We start from the raw sequence: 25,504 nt of genomic DNA on the forward strand, positions 1-25,504 counted from the left end.
AATTCCATCCTTATCTATTATTATCAAAAAGAAAACAAAAAACTGTATTAACAGTGTCCTCATATGGCCAGAGCGAAAGGCGATTCAGAGAACGATTCTCACCTAAAAAAAACCCCGAAAACCCCCCTCTGGTGGGGGATCACTCTGTTTGATAACGGTTCTGGACGCGTGACGGTGTTTTTGTTTCTGCTTAGGTCTTGGTTCTTGGGTCCCTGTTCCTACCCTCTCGTACACCCCACCGTTTGGCATGTGTTATTTGGGACTCTTTTTTCCTTTAAATAACAACCCTTTAAAGAATGACCGACTCAATCTCGGCACTTTCTTTCCCTGATGGCATCTTCCCCATTTGCTTCACAGTTCATTCTGACCGCGTGTGCCTTTTGTCTTTTGTTCCACTTGATAGTGATTTGCTTTACACGCGTGTGTGGTAGTGATTGGTGCAGTGTAAAACCAGCGCCCTGCAGCATCATCAAAACGAAAAAACGAACATCATCATCGATCCGCCTTACGCCTGTCACCTGTCTTCCGTGCGGCCTCCGAGCAGCATAACGGTGATTGAACGCGCGCGAGCGGGAGGAAAAGGAAGGAATTGCGCGGTGAAGGGACTTTCGGACGTGCTAGCAGCCTCCCCAGTAGCACCGAAAAGGTCGGCGGGTGGCTTTCATCAAGTGGGGCATCAGGGCAAAACCCGTGCCCTAGTGCTGAAGTGCTGAAGTGCTGCGAAGGTGAAGATTAAAAGCCGTAACCACATCGATAAAGTGAGAAAAGAAGCAACGAACCAACGAACGGCACATAAGAACAACAAGAACATCCAAAGTGTTGGACCGTTTTTTCCTTCTCTCTGTCCTCAACCACACTGTCCCGTTGCATTTGCAAATGAGATGCAAATTTTAGCGACGATAATGCGATTAGTTGTGATTTTAAGCGTTTTAGTACAAATTTATGCGAGCACCGGCAGTGGTGGTGGTGCTGGACTCTGGACGCGCCATGGGTTGGTAGTGACCGGCCCGAGCCCTATGGCACGGTCGATGATGGGTCCCCCCGTGGCTGGGGAGCAGCGTGCCACGAATGGACCGCCAGAACGGAACGTTTATCGGACGAAGCTGTCCAAGCTGCGGTTGATTTTGCTTGCGGATATGCTGAATGACATTGTGAGTATAAAGGTTGTTTTTAAAGCTTTACGTTTTAGAGATTAGTGATTGAGTGTAGGAAATTAATTTGTAGTTCTTTCAAATTTGTAGTAATTTTAAAGCCTCGCCATTCTTGTGCTGCAAATCGTGAATGTGAGCAAACATAAAACACAGCACACCGTACGATCGATTTTGCCCAATTCGATCTCGATCGGCAGACCAAAAATAAAACGGGTTTGGGGAATTCTACCCCTCCCAGCGAGATCGCTTTCTCCCGCCGATTGAATCTTCGCATGGGCACCGAGTTTGACTTTTATTAGCATGTACGGCATCGTGCGCCGCTGGAGCCGCGAACGATCGGTGCCAATCAACGGCAGCGGGTTCGGTTGGGAATCGATCGTTTTGTTGTTGTTGCTGTTGCTTGATCTTCTTTAAGCTACCCAATCCAATCGAAAATTAATTATCCTGCGACCGGTCAGTGGATGGGGTGTAAACGGGGGTTTATTGTCGATAGATTTTGCCGATCAGCCGGATTATTTACAACAAGCGCGGCCTGAACAACATAACGAGCTGAGCGATGGTCCCGCGAGTGGCTTTAATGGCTTTATAACGCAGGGTCAGGTTGCTTTTTACGGATCAGCAGTCGATATGGGAAGAGAATTTGTGCAAAAAGAAGAATGGTTCACATATGAGTTGAGTGTGTGCCGGTTATCTGATCGCTTGACATACAAACAGTTAGCAATACTTTAACTTGATGTGTGTTGATTAATTGTGATAGTTTTTGTATCATCTTGTTGTATCAGTTTGTTTGGTTGTCAGGCAAAGGTTACAATAGTGTTAAAGTGAATTAAATTAAAGTATAGTTTTTTCTATCAACTTTATAACAAATCTTTGCTACTTCTACATCAGTTTGATTTAGGACATAAATCTCCTTCGCCATAGATCGTCGCTTTTATTCCGGTTTTAGTGGCGTCCCAGTGAGTCTGCTAGATAGACCAGTTGTTATCGCGTTGCTTATCAACACAACCGGTTCTGGGTGTATATCTCGATCGGATCCGATGTCATCGCACACACGTTTGTGTTCATTCTGGAGCCAAGAACATTTTTCTGTTGTCACCTTCTCTAGCCACCTGTGGCCGCCCGAAACTGACTAATTATAGACGAATTGCGTTTTAACGTGGCAAAAAATCACGACCTCTTCTAAACTGATAAAAAAGCTTTTCTCTTGTCGTCGGGTGGTTTTGCAAACAAAGTTGTTATGCTTTTTTCGACAAAACCGCTGTAAATAGTTGCTAAACATCATTGCTAATACAGATCATCATGCTATTGCAGCTGTTAGCTTACATATTTAGGCTAACATTGGGATATAACAATCTTTTGTTAAGCTTTTACTGTCGCTGCTTCAGTTAAAGCAACATTTACAAAGGCTCAAAAAAGTGTCAAAAAAACTCTCCCTGTAAGGTATGGGATTTATCCATTTGTTGGACAATAAAAACAAACAATTTAAAATATAATCTTGTACAATCCAAAAAATGGCTCGCCACGTACAGCTGCAAAATATAGCTCATGCATTGATTAGAATGGCATGCACGCGCACGCACAATTTTTGCACAAATTTTGCATTCCTCCCCGTATCCAACGAGTTCTTCCCTGCTTTGCTAACGATTGTACGCGATACGGCTGCGTGCGTTTTCTATCCCGAACATGTTTTGGCACAATTCCCGTGGGGTGAGAGAGAAAATTTGAAAATTTATAGAATTTTTAACAACCCGGTGTGTGTGTGTGTGCCATCGCCCCATCCTTCCCCTATTCCTGTGGTGACAGTTGCTGTTTGCGGTGCTGTATTGGGCTTTCCTGCAATGCTGCTGCTACTGCTAGCCCCAAACGCGGACGGTGCGAATTCGTATCTATTTTGGCACAACCAGCACTAGAAGTATCTTTCTCTCTCTCCCTGCGTGTGTATTTTTTAATTCGGAATTTATTGTTCCCTCGAGGGAAGAAACTAGGCGCGCTGGTATGGCGCACCATTCGAGAGCGTTGTGTGGCGAAAATTCGATATAAAACGGAACCAGGAAAGTCGGGTTATTTCCTGCTGTTTTAGTTTCCACTCGATCGAACTATTTTTTACTCCACTTTTTCTTTCCTGTTTTTGGTTCATTGTTCCAACCGCCAAACATTCAAACAGTACGCATGCAGCAAGATTTGATATTTACTCTTCTTGACAATTTAGCAAACAAATCGTCCACCCGAATCCACCTTTTCGCACCCCACGTTCCACGGGTTCCACCGAAAAGCAGCGCAATGCGCCGCGATGGTTCGACAAATGTCACCGCGAATTTGCATAACCGCGTATCAACCGCCGCGCGCTTGTGATGGATTGATTGGAATGCGCTTTTTTTTATTATCTCGTTTCGCGTTTGGTTGGGTGCTGGGAGAACGCCGAGCAGGGACGGACAGACCCGGGCGGCGGGGCCGAGCTCAAAAGCTGGCAGCCAATTGACGGAAACAAGTGGCGGTCGTGTTCTAAAGCGATTGGAATCATTTGGTCGTTTTGTCGTCTGGCAACCGGTTACGTGTCGGCTTCTAGTTTTCGCATGTCAAAACAGTGTGTCCCGGTGGGGGGGGGGGGGGTTTCGATGTGTCCGGTAGCGAACGCACCCGACCGGGGGGCATCGGGAAAAGGGACCGGTTTTTGACAGTGACATAATTTATTGTTAAGTGCGTGAGAAAGAAGTTAATGTAGCCCGAGGGAGGCATGGGCAGGGTGTATCGGTGGACCACGGACCTAATTGAAACATAATGATGTGACAAAGATTAAGACATCAAACGGATTTGGGTGATGGGTGGAGTTGGATGGCAGTGTGCTCTGAGGCATTGGAGGTCCAGGGGCAACTGACGAACTTGAGTGTGATTTGAATATTTCAGAGATCTTCAACTTCTTCATCAAATCATACTTATACGTCAAATATTTGAGATTTTTTCTCCAGATTTTGTTGAATGTGATCATAAAAATGTAGTCCAGTATGTGTAGATTTTCAATAATATTTTTAAAATGGTTTTTATAATATTTGCCTGCGTTACAATGGTTCGAGAAACCCTGTAAATTACACAGTTTTACTTATTAGATCATTTCTTACATACTTATCAGTCGTTGTTGTAGTATTTTAGTCCTTAACCCTATTCCAGGCAACCGGCTACCCGGGTAGCCAAATCGATTTTGATTGCTCATTTCTCTGATTCTAGGAATCCGATTGACTTTAAATTTGGTATATTTGTGTAACCCACAGCCATTTTTCTCTGGAATTTTTTGAGTAAAATAAAACTGTTTTTAAGAATTAAATTTTCCAAACCCCTATTCCAGGACACCGGGCTACCCGGGTAGCCAGCGACTTTGGAGGCTTATAACTTTTGAATGCGTAATCCAATATTGATGCAATATTGTGATGAAAATTATGATGATTAAAAATTGACAGATTTTTTTTGAAAATAATAACAAAATGTAAAAAATATTTTTTTCAGTACTTTACAATTTTTTTTACAGCAAAATAACTCCAAAATCTTTGAGAACTGTATGTTACCCCAAATAGCCAGAATTGCTTAAGCAGCTCATTTTGGCACGCTAAAGATCGCTGCTCTAATTCGCCTTTTGCAGTAGATAAACAGCATCGAAGTTCTATGTGGGCTATGTGGGATAAACAACAAGATTTGTTTCGTTTAAACACATATGTATATTTTTAAATCCTTTGTATTGATGAATTACACAACATTTTACACAATTTACTGATAATTCACAATCACTTCACTCAACATTCATTCTTCAATTAACGAATCTAACTTGTGCAGCAGCAATGAGATTATTGCCGGCGTCCGTCTTTGACACTTTGACAAGAGCCACCTTGTACCGATGTCATGCATTAAAAAGCTATAAAGTTCCACCAAGTTCGGTATGCTTTCTTAACAAGCCTTCAAGTTCCATCATGAACCCTACACATAGTGCTAATCAGCCGCAAAGTTCCAAAGAGAACCATGTGCCTGTTAACAAGCTCCATAGTTCCGCAAAGTACCGTCTATCTCTTAATCAGCCACAAAGGACGACATCGGAACGATTTTTAGTTAAACAGCCCTAAATCACCTATAAAGTACGAGCTGGCTATTTGGGATATTTCCCACATACACATGTAGATGTAGTCCAGTATGTGCAGATTTTCAGTAATATTATTGAAATGGGTTATAAAATATTTGCCTGCGTTACTATGGTTCGAGTAACCCTTTAAATTACACATTTTTTTTTCTTAGATCATTTCTTACATATTTATCAGTCGTTGTTGTAGTATTTTGGTCCTTAAATCCTTAATTTATACCTCGCAGTTATACTTTTATTACAGTATGTCTCAAATATTGTCCTAAAACCTACTAAACTTTGGTCCTTCGAGCCGGATTCGCTTTCTTAAAGCTCAAAGAATTGTAAAAATATTTAAAAACATTAACGTTGTATCAAAGCTTGCAATCCAAAGCACGAGTACCTGTCCAATGTTCATAGACGATAGACGTATGAGATTGTTTTGAAGAATGAATGTCTCACCAGCTTCTTAAGGAGATATCATGATCATATCAAGAGTTCCTATTAAAGTGAAGAATTTATTGTGTAGCATCTTTACACAACCCATTTAACACACGTATCTTATCCCAGCTTACATCGAATCAGTGAATCGACCACCATCAGTAACACACCATCCTTCTCCCGTCTTGACTTAAGCCCATTCGTTGCGGGTTCAAAGTCAAGCGCGCTTCGAAGCTTGTGTGCTGGTCAGCGGGATTAGTTGCGGCAGTGGTGTCATGCAGCTGAATTATTGCGGAGCATTCGTCAACGAATCGGACCATCGGAACCCCGGGCCCCCGTTGACTCTCCGTGCAAACCGCGATGGCCCTTTTCTGTGTGCGCGCACCAACCGCAGCTAATCTTCTTAGGTTCGCTAATCGACTAGCCGGGTGCGCAGCCGGGCTTATGGCACATTTTAACGATACCGTTCTCTCCGGTGGAGGAAAGTTCCCCGAAGAGTGCGAAGCGAGAATCGCAAAGCAAAAATGATCACTCGATCCAAGTTGTCAATGACCCCTTGCCTTGTTTTCTGCCAGAAATGGTGACGGTGGTTTTCTGCTGGTCGATGGCCGAACATGGCCCCATCTTCGGACGGGTCGGTGCTGATCTTGCGACCGAATCGGTAAATCTTGCGCCCCGTAACCTAGTATGGGCGTAGAGACGATCCTTTTGCGTAGAAGCTGTCGATGTCGGGAAGATATACGCAAGGATATGCAAGCTATTCGCGCACCGTGCCCCAACCACAGAATCCGCGCAAGCCTGCCCTACCATTTCATTGCGCTTGCTTAGTTGAGAAATTTGTTCTTCCTTCTTCTCCCCGCTCCCAGCTGAACGCTTATCGACCATTCATTAATCATCGAAATATGAGGAGCAAAGGAAGGTGTAGGGCAAGTGACCGTTGATGGTCGATTACCGGTAACAGGCGTTAATTGCGTTCCTGGATGCGTGTGAGGTTTGCTCGCTGCCATACCCCCACACCCCCCCCCCTCCTCGTCTTTGGCTGGTCTCTTTTAAAGTGACGACGGGCTGATCGAACCGGCAACGGCTAAATCAAGCCGGACAGGTTGGTGTGGAGCCGGTTTTTGCGGTTAGCCGTCGTTCACGCGCTGCGTCCGCCTTCCAGTCCGAGGCCAGCGTTCTGTCCATATTTTGGCATGGCTTGCCGGTGGTGCCGATACCACCTTTTCGGTCTCCGTGTCCTTGACCTGAAGGGGTACCGATTCGGGGTGCGCTCGAGGTGGCGAATACAGAATCTCGAAAGAGGTAAGAGACAACCACAAAACTGACCGCCCGATGTTTGAGGTTTCGCGCATGCATGCGTTCTATAGGTGTGTTTTTTACACTTGTGCCATTTGTGGAATTTGTTCTCGCACCAATGAAAAGCTGTGGTGGAAGAGAAAGGGAAAGAAGAATTAAATACCCAGCAGAGGAAAGCGGGGAAACAAAACAAGAAAAAATGTTCTAATTTGGTCGGCACATTCTTGCGGTTGTTTGGTGTCCGATGGTGAGTGATTGAGAACGGCAAGAACGGCTGCGGTTGATTCTTTTTTTGGGAGGAAGTTATTGAAGAAGATTGTGGTTTAGCAAGAGACCACTGAAATTGTTCGATAAATGAAGAAATTGAATTCTCTGAGGTTAATTTGGAAACATCTGTGACCAAAGCGGCAGCACAGTGATTCTTTGCCTTCGAATAATTCTCCTCCATTGAGGTATGTCGTTAAAAATTTCAGTTATTTTAGTTCGTATCTGCTTTCCAACGGAGTAGATTTAATTTGGAATTCAAACATTGTATCACTTACATTGTATCGAGCTGGATCCTTAGTGAAATCTAAGTGGTTATAAGGTCCTCTCTAGCTGTTCAGTTTTTGGCTCAAGACATTGAGGATTCACAGGGGATTCACACAAAAATGAGTGGAATTCCTTTAAGTTGGTTTGGAAAGAACATGCCCAAAGTGCCATTTATTGGTTTCTTGTCTTTGCTTCAGCAGTCGGCAACTGCATCCCGTTGCATATGAAATTAGTAATTCGAGTCTACTTCAAATCCGATGTGAACATCAATAAGGGGAAATGGAAAAATCATTACTACAAGTCTGAATAATTTCATTGCAATAAAATTATGTTAACTAAACTAATGTAAAATAATCTTACTAGGCTATACAGGGTTTTCCAGGGGTTCTCATAGTTGTGGGACATTTCCTTGATTCTTTACTATTGGAAGTGAACTTCATATGATGGAAATTGGACCCCATGGCACCCTTTTTACGGCCAAGCTACACGTACCGGACGACATCGGACGATGCCATAAATCTGTTAACGCCAACTGTCAAATCTCATACAAAATCGGCCCGCTGTGATCCGACACGGCCCGGCCCGACGCGAATCTCTTGTCTGCGGTCCTACGTTTTATGGCATCGTCCGATGTCGTCCGGTACGTGTAGCTTGGCCGTTAGATAGGCTCCTTGGAAAATCCAACTGGATTTGTCCAACAAGTGTGCTATGGATTCTAATTTCCATTACCTTAAGTTCATTACGCGTAAGAAGGAGTCAATAAAGTGTCACACAGTTATGAGAACTCCTGGAAAACCCTGTAACATACATAAGGCTTTTCTTGGAAAACTAACTCAAGCGCTCTTGAATTTCTTAAATTTGACCTATTTATCGGAGTGAGATCCCGACAACTGGGACAAACAATTTGAAACATATTCAAAAAGCATCAATTTGAAATTGAGCACAAGTTTCCATTGAAAAATAACTGGAATGCTACCAAGATGTCACATTTGGGTCCTCTCAAAGTATTTAGTATTCCAGTCACTAGCTCAAATATCTTAGGACCCAATATCTCACATCGTGGACATTGTCCAGAAATAGTTGACATCAATTTCCCATCTCCAATCCTGATGCTCCAAAGTAAACGCGTTGTTGCCCCTTACGTTGCAATACTTTGCACACTTAGCGCGCAACGCCATACAGCGTGAACCGTACGGCCCAGTTGCACCCGTTCGCAGCCGTGCGCCAACTACCGTGCCTGCTTACTTTCGGTGGAAACCATTTGCGTGCTCCATAAATCAACGCAGCGTACGGCTGCTAAATCTGTGTGTGCTTCTAGGTGTTCGTTTTTTTTCTGTGTTTTTGGTTTGCTGCCACTAACCCATCCTTTTATGCTCATCCGAGGTTTTTATTGCGTCATTTCCGAATGGCGTTGCGAGAGCGCGCACCGGCAAGGAACCAGCATGCGAACGCAATATCCGCCAGGAAGACGGCCCGGGAAGGTCATCGTCCGCAGGAATAGCAATCAACACACCAGTTTGTTTCCGCAGAATGTGTTCAAAATTTGTGTTTGCTTACTAGCAGCAGCGGCGTGTGCTTCTCAGCGCATCCAGCCTTGGATGAGGCGGCTCCACGGTGGCTGTGAGAGTTTTGCTGGCACCGCGAGGCCTGTGTGGCTCGGAGGGCTGAGGATGTTGTACGGTTGCAAAAAGGATTGCCCGAAACAGTGGCTGTGTGCAGTTTTGTGTGCAATTCTGCAATCCGCAAAGCGGGGACGGGGAGCCAGTGAACGGAAGCGTACGGTGAAATGACCCAGACTTTCGAGCACAGACACAGAGGCTGGTGAGGCTTTGTCAGAAGGTATTGTTTAACTGGTCAATACGACGACAACGGCCAGACGGGCCCGGTCTGGCCAGCCAGGCCGTCTGGTTTCGTTGTACAGAAATGATCACTCCATTCGCTGGCCCTCCACTGTCCACTGTCCACTCTCCCCGAACGAATTGTGTGCAATGTGTTCATTCTTGTTTTTCTTGAATGTGCCTTTTTTCCCTGTACAACAACGCTCTCTCTCTCTCTGCCGCTCTGTTAAAACAACCCGTTCACTATGTGTGTTTTGTGGGGAAGCAGTAAGGGTAGGGCAGAGGGTTTATGTTGCCTTTCAGTGGTTGTCAACAATTGTCGTGCTGTGTTGTTTGTCTGTTAACGGATTCATGCAAGAGCACGAAACGGTCGGTCCCGCCGGCTTCTCCAACCGTACCGGTTTGGCGCATCTCGGCATCATTTGGTGAAGGCATGCTCGACCGTATTGTCTGGCTGCTCGAACGAGTGTTTAATTATATCTATCACGTGATGCTGTAAAATAGGCGCTGATGAGTAGTAAATGTAGCATGGCTCTATGACTCTTTAAATGATTACTTTAAAACAGATTAATTTTACAACGTCCTTCTGAAGTCACAAATTGAACACAAACTATAAACTATTGCCCGCTACACGTCCCACTTCCACGGAAAAGGACACTCGCAACAGAACTTGGCCGGCCCGTCAGCAGCAGATATCCAGATCATGTCCACTCCACGGCTGCCTCTAGCTGGGAGGGGGCCCCCACTTTACCATTCGGGCACAGGCGATATAGCTTAATTCTATTATGAGCGTACTTTCCATTTTTAATTCATCCATCCACCATCGTGCCATCGAATTCCGCGACCATTCCTGTTCAACGATTGGCAAATTGTTTGAAAGCGCTCGGCGCATTTTCCTGCAATTGATGGCAAACTACCACACCGGGATTGAGTGTTCGGGCGTCCGGAAAATGTAAATTATTTATTCATGAGTTTGTTTTAGCGTGCTACGTGCAATAATGAAACTGACTGGTTTTGGCTGTGATTTTACCGAACTGACACATACATACACACACACAGTTCATGCGCTCTTCCCCGTGACCGCCACGTACGTCCATTGGAGAAAAATCTGCGGCAATTCTGTGGCCATGACTTCCGGCTTTTCGCGTTCCGTCGGTGCGTTTTGGGAGGTATTGTTTGATAAATTTGCTGCCGTCACCCCGCACCGTAAACGGGCTCCTCGAACCTCACCAACCGAACCGGGGGATTTAAATTTGCACCATCTTTGTGCAGTGGTGGCCCCGGTCCCGGCCGGTGGTGGTTGGTCGGTTGGAAAATTGAAAATATGTTTTTTTTTTTGGGGGGAGGCAGTTTCGGCTGATTTTGGGAACCGCTCGTGGTCCTTTATGGACCTCACCAGCGTACGGTGAAATTGCAAATTTTGTTTACTTGTTTCCCGATAAGGGAACAACACAATCACCGTTCGGGGCCAATCTGTTGAGGGGGTTTTGTCAATCCGTGCCGGAAGGAAGGTGAACGCTGTGGTCCTGCATCTAAACCGACGCCGGTTCGGGGTATAATTATGGGTTTGGAAATGAGTGTTCGTGGAATAGTGCAAAAGCTTTGATGGGATGCATTTTAGATGATTTATTTACCTGTAGCAGTTTTGAAATAGCGAAACGGCTTATTAGAATGGAGGCTAATGCCATTATTTGGATTTGATTTTTTCTTTGTCAGGTTAAGGTGTTGACATGACAAACCCTGTCAAACGTGTAGAAATGGGTTTATTTTCTGTCGAATTGTTTGCTCCAGTTTTTTTGTCTATTTACCGATGTTTGGTGCATTTTTACAAGCAAATAAATAAGCATTTAAATTCAAAAAACATTTATTCAAACAGAAATAAAAAGAAAAAATAAAAGTGACTACAAATATCGACTTTGCGAGAAACAAAGTCTTTTAGGAAGCATATCAGAATTGAGCGCAGGATTGACTATCCTGCTATAGTAACAATACAGGGTTTTCGAGGATTATATAGACATGTTCAACGATTTGTAGATTCTTTCAGGTATATAATAGACTCTTTCAGTGAGATATAGAATTGTTCGGAAGTAGGCGTTGATATGTTCAGCGATTCTGTAATGCTGTCATTAGTTTTGTTTACACACTGGGCCGCAGAGTTCAATTTTTCATTCTTAAAAGACCTAAAAGTAGTTAATAATCATTCCCCAAGCTGTTTAATACATAAATTAGTTGAAAAAAAGCATATTTTTTCGAAAACCGTTTGTTTACCTCCTAATGAGAATGATCCAAGCTGGAGTCCAAGGGGTGACAGCTCTACAGTATAACCGAACATGTCAACGCCTACTTCCGAACAATTCTATATCTCGCTGAAAGAGTCTATTATGTGCCTGAACAAAACTACAACTCGCTGAACATGTCTATATAATCCTCGAAAACCCTGTAAGTCACTGAAAGCCAAGCTCTCTTCACTAGTGGGTACAAAAGCAGGCCCCCAAGCTCCCGACCACGTTGGTTTTCGCTGGTCTTTTCGGGGATAATTCGTTAACGAATTATCCCCGAAAAGACCAACGAAATACAGATCATTTTCGGGGATAGTGAACACACGTGAAAGATGAACCCATGTAAAAAAGAGCTAAAAATAGAAATGAACATTCGGATTCACTTCCTCCACTCATGTTCCAATTCATGATCATGCTTCATCCTTGATGCTACCAACCACATCGCTAGTTCTACTTCGAATCACTTTGCCAGTTGCGCCACCATATTATCATTCATTATCGTGCTATTTACTGGTTTGGTTGTATGAAGGGGTACTGATACTAAATGAATTAAAAGAAATAAATAAAACAATAAAAATAACAGATTAACTATTAAACACGCATTTCTAACAATGAGTAAAAGGGGTTTGAAGTTATTGGAGCTGGATGTTTTAAAAAATAAATAAAACATTAAATCATCAAAAAATTAATAAAAATGGAATTGAACTCAGGTCAACCATGGTACAAACATTACACCATTAACATTTGACCATAACTACTTCATGAACATGAATCGTTATCTGTCACTTTTAAACCCTTTAAATATAGTAAAATGAACAAAGAGATGTGTAAAAGTTCATCGATGCGTGTGAGAGAGTAGGGCTGATGAATAGAAAGAGATGGCATGAGTTTGTGTTCATTATCCCCGAAAAATTTCGCTTGGGCCTTGACCGACAACAGTTGTTGTGTCAAGGAAGAAGAATCAGAATTGAGCACGAAGAATTTTGAGGAAATCGTGGGAATGAACCCAAAATTTTTGGGATACGATGAATATATCGTGAGACGAGCCCAAAACCTTAATGGAAAGTCAATAAATCGTGGGAAACCTTATAAGTTGGAGCCAAGAAAGTGTTGTTTTTTTTAATTATGAGAACCCCTGAATAACCCTGTAACCGTTTCAATACTATAAAAAAGGCTTAATTCCTGTTTCTGTTGTGCAAAAGTAGTTATGAAAATGGGTGGAATTTCATGAACTTATTTGAAAAAAAAAACAGAAAATTGCTCTTCCCAATGATCAAATTCCAAACATCGGAGAATCCAATGCCCTTAAAGATAATGTTAAAATTTGTTTTGTAGGGGAAAGCGGGGCAAAATGGGCATGTGGAGCAAAATGGGCACCCTCTATTTAAGCATTATTTGACTACAAACCCAAGCGAAATTTTTCGGGGATAATGAACACAAACTCATGCCATCTCTTTCTATTCATCAGCCCTACTCTCTCACACGCATCGATGAACTTTTACACATCTCTTTGTTCATTTTACTATATTTAAAGGGTTTAAAAGTGACAGATAACGATTCATGTTCATGAAGTAGTTATGGTCAAATGTTAATGGTGTAATGTTTGTACCATGGTTGACCTGAGTTCAATTCCATTTTTATTAATTTTTTGATGATTTAATGTTTTATTTATTTTTTAAAACATCCAGCTCCAATAACTTCAAACCCCTTTTACTCATTGTTAGAAATGCGTGTTTAATAGTTAATCTGTTATTTTTATTGTTTTATTTATTTCTTTTAATTCATTTAGTATCAGTACCCCTTCATACAACCAAACCAGTAAATAGCACGATAATGAATGATAATATGGTGGCGCAACTGGCAAAGTGATTCGAAGTAGAACTAGCGATGTGGTTGGTAGCATCAAGGATGAAGCATGATCATGAATTGGAACATGAGTGGAGGAAGTGAATCCGAATGTTCATTTCTATTTTTAGCTCTTTTTTGCATGGGTTCATCTTTCACGTGTGTTCACTATCCCCGAAAATGATCTGTATTTCGTTGAAATACAGCCTGGTCCCGAAAAGACCAGCGAAAACCAACGTGGTCGGGAGCTTGGGAAGATACTTTCCTATGCTCAAAATGTATTCATTAGAGTGTTCTATGAACACCATGTAAGTTTCATAACCCTTACATAACAAATAACCAAGAAAAATGCAAAAAAAAGGTTTAATAGCATATTGATGTATTTTTGCCACTTCGAAAATAAGCTTAAACCAGTGTCACTGGGATGCGTTGAAATTTTTCATAATATATTTTTAAAGATATGATATTGCTTTACAATTTGTTTGAAGAAAGCAAGGCGATTGAATGCATAATTTTACTAATGTAGCAAAAAATACAAAAATGCTTCACGTGGGGCAAAATGGGCAGTTACGTTTGGGGCAAAATGGGCAGATGCTTTTGACATACGGCGCTTGGTGAGGCTATGGTGTTGTATTTGTCGCCTCAATAATGATAACAGACACAGCTTCAAAAGATTCGATTTTGTAGATTTAAACGTGTAAAAACTGTTTTAATTTTGATTACACATTTTTGGAAGAATTTCAAGGGCTTTCCTACACAGCAAAACAAAAGATAGAACGAAAATACATTTCACGAATCGTGCACAAAAGCATAGACCAATGCCTAAGCGCAGTTGTTGTGGCCAATATTGCCCCAGTGTTTTGACGTTTCTCAGTTTGATTACATATGCCCATTTGCCCCAGGGCTATGCCCATTTTACTCCGCGTGTCAAAAAATCTTCTCGTAAAACATCAACTTTATTTTACATTGTTTTCATGTTTTTAAGTTGTTTTCATTTTATGTGGCAATTTTAATCCCTCGATAAATGGTGGAGGCATACAATAATGAAAGAAAAATTGTGTTTTGTGGCATATTCAAAGGAATGTTCAGTAAACTGCTTAACATGCCCATTTTGCCCCGCTTTCCCCTACTACATACAACCCAAGTACCAAATTTTCATTTGCACTATCTCGCTACCTTCAAGATGCATCTTCAACTGGAATTCATTTTGAAAAATGACCAACTTGCCCTTTGTGACCGTTTAAGAACGATTTCTAATAGGCAGAAAAATGCAAACCTGCTTCTAGTCGTCATAAGCAGCCGGCATGTAAATCCGACGTAATGGGCAATCATTTAAACGGTTAACCCCTAGCCACCATGTTTCAATTTATCACTGTCCCTTGGAGAATACTTTCCACTAAGCGCTTTTCACGCTTTATAGGCTGCAATTCCAAGCCGCTCACAGAAAAACACATTCAATAAAGTGTATGAAAAATCGCTACTATTTGTTTAAACTACGCGAACCGCTCGTGGTAACAAGGAGCAGTGGCAGCTACCGATCGGTAGAAGCAAGTTTCGAACAAGTTAACTGCTTACAGCAAGCATTATTAATGTAAACGGGCACATTCTTTTGCACAGTGCGCAACGTCGCTCCCTTCTGTTAGCAAGGATGTTTCGATTAACGAGAAATATTCATTTCAGAACAGACGTTGTATCTTTTTTTAAATCTTCCGTTGTTATCGCTTCCTCCATTCAATCATCCATGCCACGGCGTACGTGATGTGGGGAAGTGATTTCTCTTCCCTACTCTTTGTTTCTGTATGTGCAACCGCCAGCGCCAGCGCGCTGTGCGAGAGCTGAAAGGATGTTTCGCACACGTACCGTCGGCACCCGCGGTCTCATTATTTGCCGTGAATGCGTAAAGCGACGTTCGGTGACGTAAAACTGACTGACTGGATGACACTGCAATGGGATGCACCGGTGCATCGGGTTGACTGGGGGGGGGGGGGGGGGGGGGGGGGGGGGGGGGGGCCCTGGGAGGAGACCATGGGTGCGTTCAATCAACTGGCGCAGAGACGACCCTGTGCTCCGCGTGGTAGAAAATTAAATTGTCGTCTTTAGCGGTGTGATTATCGTAGTCCATTGTCTCTGGTAATGGTATGCTCCACACTCACACACGTTGATGCGATGTCATCGGGTGTAAAAATAACTAATTTTTTGCCTACTTGACAGCCCTGTCAATCTCCGTGCGGCAAGGGAGGAATGTTGATTGAAATGGGACTCGTTTGATGAAGTTTCGGTAGTTGTTTTAGTCGACTCTGATGAACCTGCAATGTATCTGCTGTTAACAGCGAAGAAGACATTTTGGGGGTAATGTCTGAGTATCAGTTCATTCGTCAGGATACGCACACGTCCCGAGTAATGATGGCGATAATGATGCAGATCAAGGTACACCGTCCGCGATGTCATACAAATAATTCGTTCTTTTTCCCATGTCTTTTTTTTTTGTTGGTTTATTTTCAACTTCCCGCGCTCTCCCGAACGGTGTGTCATCTCGCCGGCTTTTCCATCCATTAACACCGGCACGCACTAATGAACGACGCAACGCAATTGCAAAAACCCGGCCCATCCCCATCGGTAGCCAGCGCCGCAACCGGAATTAATTACTTGCCTGGCGAACTCGTCCACGCTGAACGTGACCACCAAGCACTGCGACTGTGAGGCTTACTCGTGTAAGGACCTGCTGGCCAGCTCCAGCCCATCCCCGCTCAACTCCCTGCAGCCGAAGAGGTAAGTGATGGTGACGATAGTTGTCGCAGCGTTCAAACCAAACCCAACCAGGCCCGGGCCCGACCCGATCGTCTCTTTCGGACGTCACTAATGAGCGACCGTATGGTTTGGTGTGGTCTGACTTTCCGAAGCCAACGCGTCCACTGGCAGATGATTGGTGGTTGTGTTGGATATTGGGTGGTTTCGGTTCCCCGGGACACCTACCGCTTCGGGCATTGAAGCACGCGTGTCCTTGCGGCTTATCGAATGGTGGTGGTGGTGGTGATGATGGAAAGATGTCGAAGATGCTGTAGGTCTGTAAAGGGTGGGAAGAACGCGCGCGAACGAAGGTTAATGCTCCGTGTGAGTTGTATGAATAGTTTAATAAACACCGTTGCAATTTGTGCACCAGAACGTAGTGCACTGCCGTCCGGACAGTGCTATGGTGAACGTGGTGTGGTTTGACTGTTTGGAAGGGATTAGCGAACGACGGGTCACATCTTGCAGCGCGTTTCTTGCCCGGGGGAATGGTTTGTTCGTGTTGTGGTCCATTAGAATTAACTGTATTGAATGTTACATGGACGATATTGGTTGAGGTTCCATTAGTCACGGGATGGTTCTTGGCTCTTATCAAACATATTGGACAGAGCGTACCTGCGTGCTGTTCGGTAGGAGCAGCGATAAAATAGATCAGTTATTGAAAAGGAAATCTATGCGCTAATGCGGACTCGCATTGCTCCCGAAGCACATATGTTGACTTTTGTAATGTTGTAGTCATAATTCATGTAGTGGTCGTCATTTGGAATAATTTTACCAATTCGTGAAATACGTTAGAGAGCCTATGTCAATTTTGTAGATATTAGCATGGAGTTGATTCGAAAAGAGCTACTGGAGTTGAAAATTGAATGATCCAGTTAGTCATCAACCGTAGTTCAAAGATTTCAGACCACAGTAAGACGTCAAATGATGTTTTATAATTTATGTAACTCTATGATTCCCGGGAATTCTAGCCTAGAGTGAAAGGCTTTGATGAGCCTAGAACATCTTCTGGGAAATTGGATCAGAGTTTCTTTGGTATTTGGTAGAACCAAGTGCTTGGCTATTCATTGAATATAGTTTGAAGACTACATACAAGCGAAACATGTTAAATAGAAATCTATGCTGAATATCCTGGTACATTCGGAGAAATTGAATAGTAATTTGATTGTACAGGGTGGCATCATAGAAGAGATACACTTTGTTTTTGTAATAAAATTGACACCAAGTTTGATTTCTCTTAGGAATCGATTTAAGTAGCTTTTACTGGTACTAAAACTGTATTTCACTGAATGTATTTTAAATCTTTTACCTTTACACTTGATAACCGCCCGTAGGCGCTTTTGGAAATCGTTGTAGGCCGCACGCAGCTCCCCAAACCATCACAGCTGACGCATTTTGGCACCTTTCGACTGTTCTCTTATCGGCTGTTATATCCCCAATACATGCTCCATAAATACGATCATTCTGCTTATTGAAGGTTTCCTCCAGAGTGAACAGTTTTTTGTCCGAAAAGATGATGTTGTGGCCTGTGTGCGTCTTCAGCAACAAGCGAGATCTGGTCACCCTTTCGGCAATATTTTTGCTGGTTAAGCCGTGAATTTTTTGCTTGCTAAACGCTTTGTAACCAAGGTCCTTTTTCAGAATGCTTTACATGGTAAAATGACTCATGTTCATTTCACACGCCATTTTTCTTCCCGATCGAGCTGGATTTCGTCGCACACCGTTCCTTTACCGTTTTGATCACCGCTGGAGTCCGGACACTCCGTTTTTTTCTGTCTCCTCGTATCATCCGGTAGACGAATAATAGACTTAAATTGAGATGAGATCGTTTCTGCCTAATCTGTATGTTTGTCAATCCATACAAATGCAAGATTTTTACTTGTTCGCGACTTGAATCCATTATAATATATGAGAAAACTGAAGTGAACACTAAGTGTACGTTTTTCACGATAAATAGTAAACAAATTAAGCTGTCAAAATATGCCCATGAGTTTGACACACAGTGACAGAAAACACACTACAGGGGCACTCGAAATGGTGTATCACTTCTACGATGCCACCCTGTAAATTGGAAGTTCAGGCCCTCAGTCAATCTTCTTATTATAGTTTTATTACGCCAATAATTCAATTAATAAAATGTAGTCAACTGTAGCTCGAAAACCTTAATCTGCAGTGTCTAGTTATCAGTTAATAGATTCAAGTGAATAGATAGCGTTGATGAGCAAAGACTTGATGTTATTTTGTACAATTACAAAACAAAAGCTTTCCCATGAAAAAAGAACTCTTCATGTGGCTGCAACCATTCACTACCTGTATTAAGCATTATTACTGTCATCGCAACATACACACGCATTCTTATCGGCGGAGCTTTCTTAAGCCCATTTCTCGCCCCATTAATGCACCCCGAGGCCCGGGTCGTACCTCTTATCGGCACGTTAGCAAATAAGCAGCAAATAAATGACGCTGCCACAACTCATCACTGCCACCGCCTCTGGTTCACCCGAGCATATCGCAAAACCATCCAACCTTCGTTTGCTTGCATTTCCGATCAGCGTCCAGCAGGACCTGATTTCAAGATGCATCCCATGCCAACCCCACCGGTGCCTGATTGCGTCATCAACGCTGTGCTAATCCTGTGCACACACACACACACACACACACACACACACACACACACACACACACACACACACAAGGGTCCGCTGTCTCCTTTGCCGCATCCGCTGCCCTTCGAGATGGTGTACCATTCCGGCATGGCATCCGAGCTGGGTAGCTGCTTTGATTGTGAAATTAATAAATTGATTGCTTAGCGTTACTTCCTCGCTTGTAGCCCCATCGTCCCTTTCCAATTCCTACCCCATCTGTATCGACTCTTTATCCAGCACCGGCTGCTAATTGTGCTTTACGCGCGATCGCGTGTTGATTTACAAGTCCATAAATTTATGCACCCGCTGGCAGCGCTACACGGAAGCGGCCAGGATGCAGTTTACATCCTTTGCGCAGTGCAAGCGCCGTGCGGGGCAAGGTTGCGTTTCGCGTTTGGCGAGCGTGCGATAACGCGGACCTTTGCCTTGCTGTTTGCGCTGGCAGGGAATTAATGGGTGTTTGATTATTATTATTTCTTATCCATTAGCTCCCGAACGTGCACACGCTCCCGCCCGTTTTGGATGGAGCGTCGTGCTGGAGATGAAAGGGCTTCTGCACTTTTAAACCTACAGCAATGGTACAGGATTGCACGTCGTTCATTCGCGTGTTTCGGGTGTGTTTAGGAGAACGAGCTGGACGAACTTTATGTAGGAGAAAATTCGTCTTAAGTGCTTCTTAATTTACTACTCTCTTTCTTACTGGGTCATAACAAACGCCCTTGAGCATGCAAGGGTTTAGCTGAAATCGATTGCACGTGGAGGCTTTGTAAGCTCAGAGCACGAAGCAGCCTACAACAGACTTGCTGATGATGTAGTACCGCGCCGCATGATCTCACCTTGTCGGGAGGCTTGTCGATTGTTTCGATAAAGGCCAGCAGGGCCATGCTTGACGCATCGCACAGCCCGCGAACACGACTCGGAACCCTTTGTTCGTGGTAGAACATCCCGAGCTTTAGATGAATGATGTGATTATCGTACCCAGTTTTTTTTGTTGTCATTTTGATGATGTCATTTTGCGTTAGCGGAAAGTTTAGTCAAAATGTAATGGTAAATTATTTGATAATTTTACGAACGATAATGATTGCATTGCATTTGTCGTATCACAGCGAAACCCCGAGGCCTCGATAAATTATGCCATCAACCTGCCATGATTCTGCCTCATGCCGACATGCGATTGCGGTTTTGTGTTATCGTGGTGCGTTTGACTGACAATGTTCCTGCCCCACAACGCGGGAATACAGAGAGAGAGAGAAGGGCGTTGATGGACCTCAATCATTCATCAACGGTTCGGAGTGGCTCGGACCGATGCACACATACGGTGAGGCCTCCTCCTGCGGAAGCCTACATCGGGCCTGTAACCGACAGCATGCATCAAACGACGAGCAGAACCATTCTCGAGCCTCTGTTCCGAGTTGCGAGGATAGCATCGGTGCTGGACGACCTCCCCTAACGATGGTAGCAATTTGGATGGATTAGCCGGTACATTGGCGTTAAAACAACTATGTCGAGCGGGGCTTAAAACTGGTAAACAGCACGGGGCAGGCCAGACCATTCGATGAGCGGCCACTTACGGCTAATGCACTCGCTTTAATGCACAATCTCGAACGTACACTGGACCCGCTGTGGGGCAAGGCTGTGAAAATATCCTGCCGTTCCTGGATAAACGTAATTTAAAGCCACAAAAGCTCGACTGCTTTCAATCAATCTGATTAGCTGTCGAAAGGGGGATACATTCAGGGAAAGCTTCAATGAAGTTCGCTGCTCAAGATTACTGGTCTTACTTTTCAAAAGATATTCGTTCTTTCACCTTGAACTTTGCTTTTGTGCAAACAAACTGGCGATACAAAATGAAACAGACGGTGCAGTTCCTTCCACCTGTGCAATGGCATAAATGGACTGCTCAAACACTGTCCCAATTTCCGCAAATGTTCGCAATCCATTTTACATGCAGCCGCTCCCGACCAGCTACTCTCGCTTGGATGCGATGAAAGGATTTCTCGCCCGGGCAGCACCACCGGTAGAAGTTGAAAAGCGATGCTTTGGCGATGGAAATCACATCAGCGTCCAGTGGCTGTCCATCGCTCGTCCTTGCGGGCCAGCTGACGCCATCCATCCATCCATAGCCCGGGACCGCTCGACGTTGGTGGCCATGTCACGCGCGTACCATCACTGTCCGTACATCCGATATCACCTGTCGCTGGTTGGTCAGTGTGTGTTTGCGTAGCAGCACCGTATCGACCCTGGTCGTCCGCGCGCCTGCACTACACCGGTTGATTTTGTTCAAATATCAATTTAATTAATTCATACATAATAAATCAAACTCTGCTTTCAATCAAGCAGCGTTGGTTCGGTGCCGTTCTGCTCTTTGTGTATATCAGAACATATCGACCGTATCGGAGACTGCACGCGTGGCCGGATGAATTTGAAAGTGATTTGCTCTTCCGCGCTTCCTTGTATGGGTTGATTAGGAGCGGTTTTGTTTTCGGGTGTTCGCGTTGGCGTTGATGAAGGTCAGTTGTCTATCGGGCGGGTTGATTCCGGGTTTCGGAAAATGTTCTTTCCCATTTGGGCAGCAGTCGAGCGGAATTGATTTCGGATGTATGTTCTGCGAATGCTAATTGATTTTATCGATGCTGCGTTGTCGGCAGGCTTCAGGTGCTTCGCCATCGCCAGGCAATAACGCTTACACGTGGATCTTTCGATTGAAAGTGAGAGAGTACGTGAGCATTGTATTTGCTTGCTGGAATGGTTTGAAATATCTTTTTTTCAATATCAATTGTTGAAGTTATATTAGACCAGGGGTTTCCAAACTACGGCCCGCGGGCCGTATGCGGCCCTCAAGAGCTTTTAATGCGGACAGGGTAAAGGTTAAATTAAATAGCTTTATTTACTAACTGATTATTTTCTATTTCTGAAGATAAGAATCAAGATTCAATAAAAGAAAGCTGCAGAAATTTGATATATTTCATTAGTATTTTCTTATTAAAACGAGATTTGAACTTCCACTCATTGTAAAGGTAGCGTCAAAATGGCCCTCAACAGGGTTGATTGTGAAGCAATGCGGCCCGTGAATTTTAAAGTTTGGAGACCCCTGCATTAGACAATAGATCTTTTTTGTAAAAGCCAAATCTGTTTCAGAAAAATACAAAAAAATACGCTCATTACAATGGCTGTTATCTAAAGTCGAGTACCTCATATTTTCGTCGATCTTCCAAGTTTGAAGCTTCGTGGACAGATCCTTGCACTACTTATCGAAATATTTTTTCAATCGTCGTTGAGGACACTCTTTAGGTATACTGCTGCAGAACGTCAGGCTAACATCTTCGGAAAAATCTCGAAAACTTTCACATACTTGTAAACAAAAGAAGGACATTTGTGAGATCCACTGAAAGTCGGATAGTCTTCTTTCTTTAACAAAATGACCATGTAGCTTTCCGATAATGGTCAATATGATGCTGTAATAGAACAATTATAGCTATTAGCCATTAGTCAACTGTCAAATGTAAAATTCAAATGGTCGAAAAGAAAGAGATAAATTAGTCCTTAGTCAGGACGTATCGAAAGCTTCTTCACATAGGAGCCTTCGACGCAAGAAGCCTAAAGATTCAACCATCCAAGTAAGCACAACGCGATCTCTACCGATTGCATGCATCCCATAGCGCATTTGTCAGCAATTACAACTGATCCTCATTAAACTTTACTACCGACCGAGCCCACAAAATCCCCAAATAGACAGAGTGTAATCGGGCGGGAGCTTAGATGCGGTGGTCGAGAGCCGCAAGACTGCGAGGAGGTTAAACTTTATATTGAATTTAATGTCCATTCCTTTCGACGGCCACTAAAGTGGTGTGATAATGTTGGTACATGCGGGTACGCAATCTGTGTAATGCGATGCGGTTGCATCGTGCATTATCTCTGAAGGCGGCGAGGACAGTCGTCCGGGGGGGGCCTCGAGACCGGTTCATTGGCCATCCAGCGGTCCGAGCCCGAGGTTTAATGCCGCTCGGACAGGGTCCGGGGAGGGAATTGGCGGATTGGTGCTACAATTGCTAATTGAGCATGTTCGCACATTGCGCCCGGGTGATGGAGGAAGCCGCCGAGAACCAAGTCAAGTGTCAATATGTGGCACGACACGCTAGATAATTAAATAGAAGTAGTTCGGACAAACGATGGGAACGAACGATCGTTGAATGCGAAGGGACATCGGGACGCACTCAAGCGGACAACTCGACCACATCGGCCGGACTGAACTTGGCCGGCGCCGACAACAGTCACACACACACACACACACGCACGTACACGGCCTGCAAAGGATGAGATAATGCGTGCAATTAACCATTTATGGGCGTTTAATGATGATGGAATGGTTGGTTCCAAGGCTTGCGAAAGGCAGGATGATGATGAGTCTTGTTGTACTATTTTCTTCTTACCGCAATTTTTACGCTCGGTTTACGATTTCCCCTGGGACTGATTCGTACTCACTCTTTCTCTGCTATTGTGTTTGTAAAAATTTGCAGAAAAATCCACACCTCCTGCCGGGAGCACTGCTGCCGGAAGAAGAAGTTCAACCGCTCGATCGATCCGGCCGCGCTCGAGAATGTGGTAGCACCGGCGCTTGGGCCGGTCCGGCGCTACAACACGGTGGCGACTCCCGCCGCGGTTCATCGGTCACCGATGGGATCGCTGTCATTATCTGCCAGGAAAGGGATGCAGCCGTCGGAAGCGGCATCGTTTCGGTTGCGGATGACTGGTTCACCTTCACCCGCGAGCGTTCGTGACCATCGTGACCGACCGGCAACAGCAGAAGCAGCAGCAGTACCATCGTCATGCAACAGCGATGGGATCGATGTAAGGCTCACTCTCTCGACCCGGGAGGTGGTAATGTAATTGTATCGCAAGATGAAGGTCTCTTTTTACAGCGCGCTGCAGTTGGAAAGTATCCCACAGTTACGGTGGTAAATGATTGGTGCAACAAAACGGAACAGAGAGGAGAAAAAAAATACAATCATTCCTATTACTGGTCATTTCGTTTCAGGTTTAATCTGTCCCATGACATGATCATTTTTGCTAAAAACTATTATCCGCTTGCAGTGCTTGAGGCCGTTCTTTGCCTCTGTAAAGGAGGAGTAAAACAGATATTGTTATTGTTTGGCGTACATTGTTGTCTGACGAGAGACGCATGTACCATAATTGAATTAATTGACCCTGTAATTATTGTGGGTAAGCCGGTCTCATGGTACAGTCGTCAACTCGTACGACTTAATAACATGCCCGTCATGGGTTCAAGCCCCAAATAGACCGTGCCGCCATACGTAGGACTGACTATCCTGCTATGGGGGGAAATCAATAAGTCACTGAAAGCCAACCCCACAAGTGGGTTGGTAGGCCTTGACCGGCATCGGTTGTTGAGCCAAAAAAAAAAAAAAAAAAAAAAAAAAAAAAAAAAAAAAAAAAAAAAAAAAAAAAAAAAAAAAAATTATTGTGGGTTGATGGAAAGATCCTTGTTTGTCAGTAGCTTTTGTTACATTAAAGATAAAATTTTTTATAATATCCATATACTCATGATGAAGATCTTCACTCAAAGCGTGAGTTACTTCAGTGAGTGGGAAGTAGCCGACAAGTGATTCAACACACAGATAATAAGTTATGAGAGATCGTGATTTAATTCTTGAAATAGTTATTTAAGAGCAAATGAGTTGTAAAGTCACTGCAAAGAGTTACATTACAATTCAGGTAGATAAACTCGATGTAATGATTTAATTCAATTCGTTCGCTCTCAAATGACTGTACTGAGCAAAGTGTATGAAGACCTGGTGGTCTCGTCCCATATAAATTGACAACTAATTTCGGAAACATAAAAAGCTCCTTTTGACAGAATGGGTGAAATGAATTTCCATAGGAACGGTTCGCTTTGTTCTTAGCAACACATACGTAGTACACATTGGTGTCCTCATCGACGGCATTATTTTGATCCAAAAATGGATTTTAATTAGGTCAGATTTGGTTTAGCTTACAATGAGAAATATTTTGTGTGTTTTTTAAGGTATTTCAGTGCAAATAAGGAAGATTCTAAGATTATTCGTGTATTCGGCAAGTCACCAGAAAGCTTGTTTAGGGAAAAGTTTTCACCCGTGCTGTCAAAAAGTGACGTTCAAATTAGGTCTTGAAAACAGTCTTTGAGACCACCTGGTCTTCATACACTTTAGTACTGAGTTGAGTTTCAAAATTATCAAAGTAGATGAAAACCCTTGCAGCAATCGTATTGAACTTCTATGCTTGCATTTCTTCTTGTTAGGATAACATTAATTTATTTTTCCTCAAAAGGGACACAGCCCACCACCATACCATGTAAGTGTGTGGTCCATTTGAGGCTTGAAGTCATGATGATCCTGTTTTAAATGATTTGCCCTAGACAATTACGCTATCGCATCATCCCAGATGAGTAACGTTTATCGTCAAACTGATTCTAATTAAACATTCAGCACACGCCTCTTCAGCAGCACCCTAAACGATGAAGCTGCTATTTTATGTTTCCCATCACACTATACAACTGTCGTCAAATATACAAAAAAACCTTCCATACCTGCAACAT

The 25,504-nt window shown here is 43.6% G+C and overlaps 1 protein-coding gene across 9 annotated transcripts in view; it reads left to right on the top strand.

The window, feature by feature from the left end:
- LOC121599678 overlaps positions 1 to 25,504 on the top strand; it is a 38,905-nt gene that overhangs the window by 714 nt on the left and 12,687 nt on the right. For 5 of the 9 annotated variants that reach the window (XM_041927687.1, XM_041927690.1, XM_041927688.1 and 2 more), the window contains exons 2-4: positions 404 to 1,151; positions 16,101 to 16,249; positions 23,430 to 23,760. In XM_041927687.1, coding sequence (XP_041783621.1) covers positions 882 to 1,151; positions 16,101 to 16,249; positions 23,430 to 23,760 — 750 coding nt within the window. In that variant the 5' untranslated portion in view covers positions 404 to 881. Of the gene's footprint in view, positions 1 to 357; positions 1,152 to 16,100; positions 16,250 to 23,429; positions 23,761 to 25,504 lie in introns of all 9 variants that reach the window. The other 4 variants (XM_041927686.1, XM_041927684.1, XM_041927683.1 and 1 more) reach the window with 1 other exon arrangement.

The sequence above is a fragment of the Anopheles merus genome, chromosome 3L (assembly GCF_017562075.2).
Source record: "Anopheles merus strain MAF chromosome 3L, AmerM5.1, whole genome shotgun sequence".
Taxonomy (NCBI): domain Eukaryota; kingdom Metazoa; phylum Arthropoda; class Insecta; order Diptera; family Culicidae; genus Anopheles; species Anopheles merus.